General features: G+C 36.8%; 1 protein-coding gene across 2 annotated transcripts in view; it reads right to left on the bottom strand.

The window, feature by feature from the left end:
• The window catches only part of AGBL1 (AGBL carboxypeptidase 1), an 850,662-nt gene that overhangs the window by 235,044 nt on the left and 601,768 nt on the right, over window positions 1-13,850 (bottom strand). For both annotated transcript variants that reach the window (XM_050799227.1, XM_050799228.1), the window contains exon 22: window positions 8,620-8,783. In XM_050799227.1, coding sequence (XP_050655184.1) covers window positions 8,620-8,783 — 164 coding nt within the window. The remainder of the gene's footprint in view (window positions 1-8,619; window positions 8,784-13,850) is intronic.

Raw genomic sequence — 13,850 nt, forward strand, 5'->3', positions numbered from 1 at the left:
ATAAGAACTTGAGCCATGGAGTTAGTCAAAAGTAGATTCAAATGCCAGCACAGTCTCTTAAATATATTCATGACATTTGGCAAACTTCTTAGCCTCTATAAAACTTAATTTCCTTGTTTGTAAAAGGCAATGTTAATGATAGCATCTACTAGATGGGATTATTTATAGGATTAAGTGAGATAATATTTATAAAATGCTTAGCACAGCATCTGGTTCAGGGTAAGGCCCTAATAAATGTTTGCTTTATTATCTTATGTATAAATTGATATACCTATTATTTACATGGTAGTATAGTAGTCCAGAAAATTATCAATAATGTTCTTTTTTTTTTACTGCTAAGAATTTGAGTTATTTAAAATTATGTGGAGAAATAAGTACTATTTATATAAATATGTACATATTAAATATTCTTTTCTGTTATGTTTATTGTCTTGAGTAATATTCTGTAAGCTGAAAACATAGGATCAAATGAGAGATTTTTATGGGCCTTTTTACGAACTGCCAAATTGCTCTCCAGAGAAAAGTAAACCAATTTACCAATAGCTGCATGATATTACTAAACCTCTTTCTTCACAGACACATGAACACTGGGTTTTCACTATTTTAATTTATCTATTATAGAAGAATCAGCATAAAATCATACCAAAATATATTTGATTTTGCTTTTCTTTAACAGCTAATGAAAGAAGGTTTTTGTTTGTTTGCTTGTTTTGTTTTTGCTATTGTTTTCCCAGCCTAAAATTAGCACTTCTTCTGGCCAATCAGTTCTTTTGCCTTGATCAGTTAGGGAGCCATTTAATGTTTTAAAGCAGGACGTGATACTCATAATCTATAATGACTCCCAGGTGGAGTTCCATTCCAGCATTTCCCTGCATGTAGCATTTATTTGCCTGCAACTATAGAAAGAAGCTAAGAATATTCTCAGATATTTCCTACTATGGGCTAATTTTTTAAAATTTGAATAGAATTAAGATGACAGCAGACAATTAAAGAGTGTTATTACCAGAATAGTCATGTAGCATTAATTTGGAATTGATGGAAATAGAAAGTTAACTTGAAACCAAAGATTCTACTAAGACTCCATCCTTTGCTTTACTCTAATGGGATCTTTATGGGAACCATTGTCTCCAATCCCAAATTTCCCATTTTGGCCCATAGATATTAGTAGGGCATTTCCCATCTTCATTCACTTCTCCATGCCCGCTTTCCTTAACCTCTCCAACACAATCACCCCAACCTTGTACTTTCAAATAAAAGCCAAAATACCATGAATTACTGAAGAGAAAGCACCACCTAAATAAGGTTACTTTCTATTAAAACAAGAGGACCTCTCTACATCCAGCTAGACCACAAAAGGGTTTAAAGAACATATAAACTCTTCATTATTGAGTAATTGTAAGTCATGGCAGAGCTCTCGTGATTCAAAATGAATAAACAAAAAAATGAGGAAAAGAAGTTGGAAGAGCAGGAACAGGTAAGAAGCACAACCCAGAGGTGGTGAAACATCCTGCAAAAGTACAAGGAGGCCAATGCCTTTCCAGAAGCTTGGCAGTGGTGCACTTCAGGGGAATGACTAGCCATAGGACACAGAAACAAGCATCATGGAGCCTGTATGAAGGTATCTGGAAAGTTGTTTTTCAAAAAGGAATCTATGGGACGATAAATGAAGAGATAACTGATCCAAATGGAAAGTGAGCTGGCAATAGTACAAACATGAATAAAAGGAAACTCATGAAAGATGAGGAATGGGTGCAATGAAACCCAAATGTAAATTCACCAAAATTAAAATATGTTATCAGCAAAGAATAGAGAGTCTATGCTGCAGAAAATTGAATGTGTGAGGGCAAACTTGAGACAAACTTCCAGAATTTGATGAATTGGGGCAAGGAGGTAAAAAGGATTAAAGAAGAAGAGATAACAGATAAAAGGTTAGAAAACAGATACCAAACACTTCAGAGGAAGATAATGAAGACGTCGGGTGGCATCACTGATCCTTTATAATTGAGACATGTTTCAAGGGAATAGAATGTCCATAATTCAAAATCAATTAAAAGGAACTAAACCACAAGAAAAAGAAAAAAGAAAGAAGGGAGGAAAAAGGATTTGATGTAGTAGAAAAATAATCTTTGTGTTAGGGAACAAAGAGAAACTACTACAACTATGAAGGTCGAACAGACAGGGTGCAGCCAGGTGCAGTGGCTCACGCCTGTAATCCCAGCACTTTGGGAGGCTGAAGTGGGTGGATCACTTGAGGTCAGGAGTTCAAAACCAGCCTGGCCAACATGGTGAAAACCCATCTCTACTAAAAATATAAAAATTAGCCAGACATGATGGCAGGCACTTGTAATCCCAGCTACTCAAGAGGCTAAGGCAAGAGAATCCCTTGTACCCAGGAGGTGGAGGTTGCAGTGAGCTGAGGCTGCCCCACTGCACTCCCGTCTAGGGGACGGAGAGATACACCCATCCCCCCCTCCAAAAAAAAGAAAGAAAAGAAAAAGAAAAAGAAAAAACAGGGTACATAGAAAGAAAGAAAAATTAGGCTGGCTACCATAAGATTACACACCAGAATAAATTTGGACACGTCTACACTGTTTTAATGTGTTACCCATAAAATCTCTAGGCAGGGAATGTAGAATTCCTAGGCAAAGGGAAGAGAAAGATATTCACATATGTATTAATATGCAAAAAACTCCATTGATTTACATTTTAAAAAAGAAAAACTATTTTTAAGGTGTTCTCTGAAAAATGTAAGATGAATCAACATTGAGAAAAAAGAATGAGGACATGATTGCATAGAATGGGTAGAGATGAGCAATGCAAGTAATTAAACACAAAGTTGAATTTTAAAATGATCTGAATATGATTATAAGACAATTTAAATGCCATAGGTAATTCTTATTTGGGAAAATTAACATTGGAAAAATTATATTTTTGTTTCAAATAAATAGAACACAGATGATTTTATAAGCAGTATGTACATGCTCAAGGTGCAGATGTATCCTAGGACATTTAAAGTGCTCCAGGTCATAGAACAATAGAGACCAAGTACAGACTTCACTCATTCACAAATATAGGCACAAAGCTCCTGAGTTCACAGTACGTAACATCACTGTCTACATTAAAATAATATTTTAGATCACAGCCAAATACATTTTCCTTAGAAATGTAAAGTAGCTGAATATTAGAAAATCTATAAGATTTTATTAATTCAAGTAAATAGTTATTTTTCTAGATACTAAGGAAGTTTTTGATAAAAGTAATCATCCAGTCTGGACTTTGTTAAATTAATAAGCTAAGAAAAAATAGTAATAATGAAGAAGATATCAACTATTAATATCAAACCAAGAGCCATTTCACTTAATTCTTAAGTGCTTAGAGTCATTCTCATTTTGAAGTTAGGTTTATGGTGAGGATGCTCATAAAATCCTCAGCCTTAAACACTGGTCTCAAAACTCTAGCCAAGATCATAAGATAAGAAAAAGAAGTAAGCAAAGCTGATGGTCAAAATTTATAAATGATACTGTTTTCTATCCAGACAAACAGAAAAATCCATGGAAATACTTTTAGGTATAACTAGAGAGTTCATTGAAGTTGCAAATAAATATATAAATAACCCAGAAATTTCCTATATAACCAAAACAAGCAATTAGAAGCAATGTAGTGAAAAATACACTTTTTAGATTAACAAAACTTTTTTAAATATTGAAATGAAAAGTTTTTGATGATATATTCAGGAACTACATGAAAAGGATACAAAAAGAATCCCTACAATACTTTACTGATGAACATCAAAGCAGATCTGAATAAGTGAATAAAAATATCAGATTTTATAAAAGTAACATAGACAAGCAGTCCATAAACCAAAAATATCTGTAATTTTAATATTGCCTGAGTTAAAATCCCAGTGGCAGCTAACAACTCATTATAGAGTGCATCCGTGAAAATAAAGAAGGGAATGTAGCAAAACACATTTTTAAACAAATACTAATGAGGTGGTGTTTGCAACATCATACATTTAGATTACAAAGCTACAGTATTAAAAACTATGTGCTCTTGGCAGACAGACTAATGGAACAGAATATAAATCCAAAAAATATACCCAGGTACATGCATGTGTATATACTATGTAATAAACTGGCATTACTCATCAGTAATAAAAGGTGGATTATTTAAAAATACAAAATGATTCAATAGTAAAAATGTAAAAGAAATTATAATGTGTAAATATACTCACTATAAAACTATCTGCCTACCTTGGTTCAATAACAGATAAACAGTGGGTGTGAATTTATCTGTTATTAAACTGAGGTAGATAGGTTTATCCAAGGCAAGAGAAGCAAAGAAAAGAATTGATAAACATAATTACTTGAAAGCAAAAACATTCAATGTCAATAAACCATATAAAAAATGTGAAAGGTAAATGACAATTTGGGGAAAATACTTGCAGCATACAAGACAAACAGAAGTTGAGTACCTTTAACACAAAAATTAAAATTAAATGTAAATATAACTTCTTTAAAAAAAGGAATGGTTAACAGAATAATGCACAAAGACATGATTAGGAAATTTATAAAACAGAATACTCATGATATAGAAGGATTTTTATTTGCATCAGAAAACAGCAAATTCTAAATTAAAACAGCACCCCATTTTCTCCTAAAAATGGCAAAGGTTTTAATATAGAAACAACCAGTGTTTATAAAGCTGCGAAAAGAAGAACTATAGTACATTGTTTTTGACAGTACTGTATGTCTATTTATCTATAGGTAAAAAATATAACCTATGAATAAGTTCAAATAATTTATTGTCAGCATGATGAATGTAGTTAATGACAATATATTATATTCTTGAGAAATGACAGAAGAGTGGATGTTAAATGTTCCCACCACAAAAATGATAACTTTGTGGGGTGATACATAGGTTAATTACTAGAATTAGCCATTCTACAATGTATATGTGCTGCAAGGCATCATATGGTACACAATAAACACATACAATTTTATCTGTCAATTTAAAACAATAAACTAAGTTAAAAACGAGAAAAATAATTTAAGATACTTCACCAAAATGTTGACAGTAGTTATCAGGATGATGAGACAGGGATAGGGGCGCTTTTGTCTGCCTTCCTAATTTCATTTTCTCATTCTAAAGAACGAAATCATACTTTTACAAATGAAAATCAAGCGCTTTTTAAATTATTAAACATTTTTTTCTAAGATCTATGTAGAATTTTTATTCTTTTAGTGTTATCCCGTCAAACAAACCTAGTTTATGTAGATACTAAGGTGAGCCCAGGCTAAAGCAACAGGACTATAATTTCGGAGAACATGAGAGGTATTGAGCCATTGCTGAGGCACAGCTCTGAAGCTCTGAGCTTTAGCTTTCTCTTGTTATTAGTGGAGGGACAAATGGAGGGTGGAGGGCTCGGCTGAGAAGAGCAAGAAGCAATGGAGGGATACAAATCGAGAAGAACAGTGGCTGACTCGGCAAAACTTAAATGACTTTGCAAAAGACCTGTCACAATGGATAAACGGCTCCTCCTGAAGAAGAAGCTTAGCATTCCTGCAGTGCACACACAATTATTTCCAGGGATAAGATTGAGAGGAAGGAGAAAGCAAAAGGAAAGGAAAGATCAAAAGATGCTTTCATGAGTATGCAGACATTTCTGAAATGAGCAACTGGGAAGAAGAAGACTGCAAAAGGAAACACATAACAAAGCATGCATGTACTTCATTTTAAGCGTCAGTCACTAGGCAAACATCCGCTATCTCTGCTCTTCTGCTCTTGAAAAATGGTGAGTTGCTCTGTGGATATTGACTACACTCTAATTGTTTTTATGGTAAATGAAGCATGAAACCTATTGTCAGAAAACACGATGTCCACAGTGTGCAGCCACACTTTGTCTTCCTGGCTGATCACTCCCCAGGAGTTAATGCTGTCTGTGTGCCTAGGAGAGGATGCAGTACCACATCCTTGCATTTTTTTTTTTTTTTTTTTTTTTTGAGACAGAGTCTCCCTCTGTCACCCAGGCTGGAGTGCAGTGGCACGATCTTGGCTCACTGCAACCTCCACCTCCTGGGTTCAAGACAGGGTTTCGCCATGTTGGTCAGGATGGTCTCGAACTTCTGACCTCGTGATCTGCCCGCCTAGGCCCAAAGTGCTGGAATTACAGGTATGAGCCATGGCACACAGCCATTCTTGTATTTCTTTAGGGCAGATCTTTGGAGAAGAGCCCCCTCACCCACCTTGTTATTCATAATTCCTTCCATGCAACAACAACACAAATCTTCTTGTGGGATGCTGGAAACCCTGTTATATCCAAGGAAGAGGCAGGAGGGGAGGAGGGTGGTAGAGGTCTCCTCTTTAAAACATACACAGATTTGTGTTGACAAACATTGGTTACACTCTTTGTATTACAATAAGAATCCTGACACCAACAAAAGTTCTAGGTTTCACTCTGCTGATTATTACATCTCAGGATTTAACTTTATTCTTCAGAAACTAATCAAATGGTTCTCAAAAAACCTATTGATGGTTTGAAACCAGTAGATTTTATAAATGTTCTCTCTGTCATCTTTTTGTGACCATAAGCTTATCGGCTGGAATATTTTGGGGGTCAAGAAATGCTCAGGGTGATCTCCCTCACAACCATGTAGTTTTCAGGTCCTTTTGGCAAGAATCACAATCTGTGTGGTCAACTGCTTCGTAACGAATAGGAAAATATATTACCATACAAATGTCTGGGTGAAATAGGTAGTTTCCCTCCTGCTGATCTCCACCAAACTCCATGTCTGCCAAACTTAATTCAAATCTATTCAAAGTAGACATATTAATCACATCCTGTTTTCAGGTATCCTGCCCTTAAGGAGCTGCACCAGCCTAGGAAAGGTCAGAGGTCATGGAAGGACCTCTAGCTTCAATCCCCTTGGTCAGGATGCAATTGAAAAACTAATAGTTGTGTGAAATGGTGTGGAAAGGTAGGGGCAAATAATACTATCTCCTTATAATAACCTATATAGCAGCCATTGTATTTGAAGCCTGACATCAAATTCTTTAGACTTGAATTAGAAAAGGCATTTCTTTGATAGATTTCTTTTTGTTCCAGTTTGCAGGCAACTAATCCTCACTGCATTGGATCAAACAGATGGGCACAATCAATTTGACGAAACAAGCAATGCCAATTCTGCTCAATCTTCCCTGAATGAGCAGCAGAGGAGAGAGGGGGAAAAAGGGAAAGAAGGAAAAAAAATCCAGGCATGCCTACACCCAAGATAGCTTAGTAAAGGAAAAGATGAAAAGACAAGTTGAAATATATATGCTGGCAGGTGGAAGTGCTTGCTGTCAGAGGGAGAGTCTGAAAACACCACAATGATACCAAACACACGAAGCCTTCAGACACTGAGGGGTGTTGAAGGGGCCAGGGCAGGCGGAAGCGGTTGTGATGCCAAAAGAAATCAGCAGCAGCAGCTCTATGGAGGAAAGAGCCCTGCACTTAAATTTAAGTTTCTGTAGTCTATGGTCTATAGCCCAGTGTGGTGAGCAAGTTAATTACTGCATTTAGATAATCAAGTCTCAGAAAACCAGAGCCTTCCAAAGCAGTATTAAGGCATACTGCTACATCTTTCTAGGCTTCACTGGCCATTGGGGAAGAAGTCACACTGCAACAGCCGCCCAACAGGAACAGGAGGAAAATTCATGAAAATGAGCTAGAAATAAGATGGTCCCAGGATGAATGGCTTTCTCTCTACCTTTGGATGTGAAGTGCATGACCAGATGCCTCCTCATTTACCAGGAAACACTTTCCCAACAGCTCAATTTTCCCATCCATTCTGACACTCAAAGTGTGGGCAATGACTTAGCTGCCTTTGGCTTCTTGGACTCCCCTCCATCCTCTCTCCTCTCATATGCCCATTATTTCTTCCCCTCTTGCCCCCTGAATTTGTTTTGGTCAAATCTAAAATATTTCTCAACAGGAGAGAGCATCAAAAGGGCTCATTTGGATAACGGTTCTCCTTCCCTTGGCTCATTAACAATCCCCACGATTCTCAGAGATCCAGCCTTTCCCTGCTGTGGCTGGGAGTCTGGTTCTCTGAGCCAATGCGTTAATCATCTTCAAGTGGTTCCCTTCATCTTCCAAGAAGGAACTATGGTGTTTGAGAATGGCAAGAGAGTAAAGCATTTCTTGTCTCCAAGTGCCTAGATATTGCCAATGAGATTGCCATTGTTGTTTTCTGAGTAATGGCTCAAAAATGTTAACTGTATACATATAAACACAGAACTGGAAAATATAAGTGTATGTAGATATCCATGTGTGTCACCAAGCCACATCTTCTTTATCATAAGTAAAATGCATTACCTAGAAATATGTATAAATACATATAGTTTTAGATTTGCATATATGTGTATGAACAGGCAGCATCCTCTTTATCATCAGTAGGAAATGATATGTCCCTGGTTTGGGTCATCCAATAGGGCCTAACTGCACCTACCTTCACTTGGCAGTTCTCCCGTATTTTGTCTGTGTAAAGACCCCTAGGTCCACTCGACTTTCATTACTGAGATATTCAGCAATGGAACCACCAAGGTCCAAATTTCTCTGAGCCCTTGGGAGCATCTTACCGCTGGAGGTGCTGGTCCAGAGCCTCCTCCTCAGCACTCAGCAGGGTTGCAGCTCGAGCCAGGAGCTGATGGCTGCAGCTGGCAGATTTGAGCTCCAGGATGAGGAGGCCCAAGCAGAACATGGCTCCCATCTCCTCCAGTTCTCTGGTACCAAACTGTAGACCCTGCAAGTTAAACAAAGCATTAACCATGACAATGTATAATGGGAGCTGAGTGGAGACACATGAAGATTGGGAAGAAGGACTCCTACACACAGGCCTTTTTCAGACAGTGAGAATTAATTATATTTGTCAGTCGCTGTCCATTGTGTTCTGTTGTGTGCATTGTGGATTGGTGGTGATGTCAACATCCAGGGCTCCCCAGAAATACCCCCATGACAATAATGAGCTGGTAGGGATTATAAAGGGAAGTGGGGTGCATGGAGATCCAGGAGTCTGTCCCCTTCCCACACCATGGTCAAAGCAGCAATGCTTTTATCTGTATTTTTACAACGGTTTTTCACTGCTGAAAAAAAAGTTCATAAACAATCTTACTAAGAGATGCCTTTTCCTTCCTCTGAATTTATCAGCCAATGGAGAAGAGTAGGGGAAATCTTTCATATATAAATACTGAACACTGAAACTTTAAAAAAAAAAAAAACAGCATTCATTTAGAACCCCCTATTCAGCTGTACTCAGATATCCATGAAAGCAAAATCATGACATGTACTCTATAGTATAATTCATGAAGAAACAGATAATAATAACAATTGACAAAACTTAATTGATCACTTACTGCATGCCAGATAACCTTCTGTGCTTTTTGATTTGCATTAACTCAGTGGATCCTTACCAAAGCCCTATGAGGTAGAGATTGTTCTTTTTTCCATTCCACAGATAAGGAGATGCAGACTTATCAATACAACTAACTTATCCAAGGCCTAGCATCTAGTAAGCACCAGAGGCTAACAAATAAATTCAGGCCTGACTACTCAACATAAAAAGCTGTGTAGCGACTATAAGAGACTCCATTGTGGTGAGCTAGAAAGTGTGTGGTTTTTGAACTTAGATCAGACTTAAGTGTGAATCCTAGTTTCACTAGTTTCTAACTGTGGGGGCTTGGGCTCAGTGAACACTATTTGCCTTGATTTTCTCATCTGTAAAATGGAATCATAATTCTCCCTTTCATACCTAGGCATCTGGTGATAAGGAATATTTCACAGTCACAATATTGATCAAAATTAGCTCAATTTATCTTTCTCTCTTCCTATAAAGATATTTAATACAACAGAATTCAGTGTGGTCCTGAGGCCTTCCTGTTTATAAATTACATTTGACCTAAATAAAAAGTAATCGATAGTGAATCATTTTTTTGCAAATAGATTTTCACATCCAAATAATAATGATTTATTATGGAGGACAGGAATGGAGCAATAAGAATGCAAAAGGATTGCTCAAAAGCACCCCAAGGAGAAACAAAATTCCAAATTGGGAAATTGTAAACCTCACAAAAGAATTCCTGGCTAAAAGCACTAAAAAGGTAGAAAATCCTCAAATTTACTTCAGCTGTTTGAAAATTTGATTCGCTGCATGTTTTGACACCTGTTTTCCTAAAGAAAGGAGACATTACTTCGGAGTTAAGGGAAGTCAGTTCCTCCTTAAGCGACAGCAGCCAGAAGGGAAAGACAGATGTTGAACAAGTTGTTTTTTTTCTTAAGTCAATAGAAAAGATCACTTTTTAAAGAGAGAGAAATCTCAGTCTCTTTTCTACAGCTCCAAGGTCTGATTCTTTCCCCACCCCTTTTTCCAGGTTACTTTTATAAAATTCTAGAATGGCTGGCTTGGTTGGAAGAAAGTGAAGGTCACACCCTTCTGCTCAGTCAGCCACCTCACAGATGGCAAAGGAGAGGCGAGGAAGACTCTCCTTTGTGAGAGTAAGACTCTGGCCCTCAGGGGCAGGAGCACTCACAGACACATTTGCAACCCCAGCCTCCAGCAGACACATAACAGGTGCTCTGTAGAGGTTAAAAGAAGGAGTCCTTCGGGAAAATAAACCTCAGAGTGTATGCCATACTGGTAGGTTAGGAAGAGTTCGTCATACCAGACAACTTCTATACAATAACAACTAAAATGATAGTATTTTATAATGTAAAAAAATTTGATGCCCCAGATGATGGCCCACATATTTCAGGTCATGGTTGCCATTGTAACAAGTAGCCCAGAAGACCTTGATTAAAGGAACTTGTACCACTTTATTGGCTGTGGAGACTTGGGCAAGGCCCTTATATTCCATTTTGCACTTCACTATTAATCTCTCTTTACTACTCTATTTTTTTCTTTTTACTCTCACATGGTATAAAACATATTTGAGTATTGTATTTGTTTTTGATTTGTTTTGTTTTAGAGAAAGGGTCTCGCTCTGTCACCCAAGCTGGAGTGCAGTGGTGCTATCACAGCTCACTGCATCCTTGAACTCCTGGGCTAAATATATTTGTTTATGTAGATGACCTCCCCTCACACCCCATCACTGGTGTGGAAGAGAGCTTTTCAAAGGCAAAGACTGAGGAGTATGTTTCTTCCTTTACATCCCTGGCATGGAGCACACACCTGTCAAATGTCATATCCTCAGTATGTGATAAATGGATAAATAACGACTCTAAATGAATGTACGTGGAGAGGCATGGATGGATTTTTATCTCTCAGATGCATATTGTATCTGTCAAGTAGAACTTGACTTCTCTGGGTTTGGGCACGTGAGTGCCTTTAAATCTTGCTCTCCCATTGTCAAATGTTGTGAGCATTAAAAATAAAATTGATTTTATTTTGACTCCAGGAGACTTACTCATATCTCTGGATATAAACTGGGAAACAGGTAAACAAAATTTAGAAATTTTGACCTCCTCTTTGGTCAGTTATCATAAGTTCACAGTAGAAAGTTGATGAATAAAACTGGCTCTGGGTATGTTTAAAAGTGAGTATAAATAAAATAGAGATCCAATTCCCTTCTCACCCAGCTCAGATGTCTTAATTAGAAATTTTTTCCACAGATGATAAAACAAAGTCTGACTATAGTGACTTAAACAAGGTTTTATTTTGCACAAAAATAAATTTGAGGGAAAGGTAGAAGGTTCATGGCATATAGGTCCCTATCTCTGCACAGTGTTAGTAAGCAAGGCTAACCAGCACAACCCTCTCTGTGTTTTTTAACAGCTTTTCTTGATAACTCACCACAAAAGAAGAATAGTTATGTCAGATATCTGTAAGACAAACATCAGGTCCAAAAAAGATGTTTAAATAGCACAAATACTGATAATTGGTGTGCAAAAGAGAAAAAACTAAGCAAATGTGGGAAAATGTTCCATTTCATTATTTAAATAAAAATGCCTTCTACACTCTGCAAATTGATAGACTATTACATATATAATATATATACAATATTCTCTTACTATATTATATAAGCTTGCTATATAGTGCGTGTGTGTGTGTGTGTGTGTGTGTGTGTGTGTGTGTGTCAGAGTTTCGCTCTTGTTGCCCAGGCTGGAGTGCAGTGGCATGATCTCGGCTCACTGCAACCTCTGCCTCCTGGGTTCAAGCAATTCTCCTGCCACAGCCTCCCATGTGGCTGTGATTACAGATGCCCGCCACTACGCCCAGCTAATTTTTGTATTTTGAGTAGAGACAGGGTTTCACCATGTTGGCCAGACTGGTCTCAAACTCCTGACCTCAAGTGATCCACCCACCTCAGCCTCCCAAAGTACTGGGATTACAGGCATGAGCCACCGCACCCAGCATATATTTTAAACTTAATAATACTTAGTGCTGACTCTCATGCTGAAACTGGCACATATCAAAATACCTGGTGGAAGTGTAAATTGATTGAGACCTTCAGGGCAGTGGCCCCGTAACATTTGACATGGTAATGTCACTTCAGGGAACCCTTCCTAATAAACTGAACCAAAATAAAAGGGAAGCTATAGGCATAAAAATGTATATTATGACAGTATTATATATAATAATCCAAATTTGAGGGAAATAAAACCATAAGTGTCTAATAGGGGAGTAATGACTAAGGAAATTGTAATGGAATAAATTTGATGGACTATAGGGAAGCTATTAAAATGATAATTATAATAACCATTTAGAATATGTAAAATGCTTATGATTTAAATAAAGTTGAATAAAGTCAAGGTACAAAGCAGGCAGTCATACAATTTTTGCGAAAGGTTTGGCAATGAAAGCAGAGGTGATGATCCTCAGACCCCACTCCCCTCCACCCACACTTTCAGACTTTATTGCTATAGTTTGCCAAGAAAACGTAAACATTTCCAGGAGAAGAGGCTCTATAATATCATCAAGAAAATATCCACATAGTTCAGAAATTTTAAAGAATACTTTAAGAAATTATTGCAACCTGGAAAAAATGTTTTGAAGATTATATATGCATACAAATGAATGATGGAATTCAGGTTAGCAGTTTGTAAAATCTTCTCTTTATCTTGGATTTTCTGAAATAGATTTAAATTTATTTTCATTTCTTTTATTTGGGATTTATTGATAGGATAATTAGTATGTTTCAATAATTCTAGAAAAATGTCATCCATGATCTTTTTGAATATTGCCTCTCCCTTATCTCTGTCAAGGAAATCAAATATAAATTAATATTCAATGTATGTTTTCTATTTTCCCTTTGTCCTCTACATCTTTTAACCTTACTTTCTTATTTTCTATTTCTTTGTTTCACTGTAGTAAATTCTGATTTTTCTCATATTTTTGTTCCATATTAATAATTCTTTCTTCAACTAGATTGAATCTACTTGTAAACTCATTCATCTCAAAACCATTTCTAAAAAACATATAACCGTGGTTATTTTATATTACCATAACTGATTATTTCTGCATATGCAGTGTTGATGGGCATCATTCATTAGTTTGATTTTTCTGTTGAGTGTCAATAGTATAGGCCTGTTTTCTCAATTATTTTATAATTTTTAAAATTCTAAACGTATTTTTTTTTAATATTAAAGTCTGTTTTTGTAGATTGGTGTTAGTGCTCTTTTCTTCATCTGGAACTTTTGTTTTTCTCCCCTAAGTACTTGAGGACATTGCCAATCAGAAACCACTACAGACAGCATTTTTGGCTTGAGGCCTGTTGGGCTACAGGGACATGTGAATTATGATTCCAAATCTGCTTGAAGGAGGGCTGTGTTTAGAAATTATGAATGAAGACTTTGCCCGTTTTTACTGCTCTACCCA

The sequence above is a fragment of the Macaca thibetana genome, chromosome 7 (assembly GCF_024542745.1).
Source record: "Macaca thibetana thibetana isolate TM-01 chromosome 7, ASM2454274v1, whole genome shotgun sequence".
NCBI lineage: Eukaryota > Metazoa > Chordata > Mammalia > Primates > Cercopithecidae > Macaca > Macaca thibetana.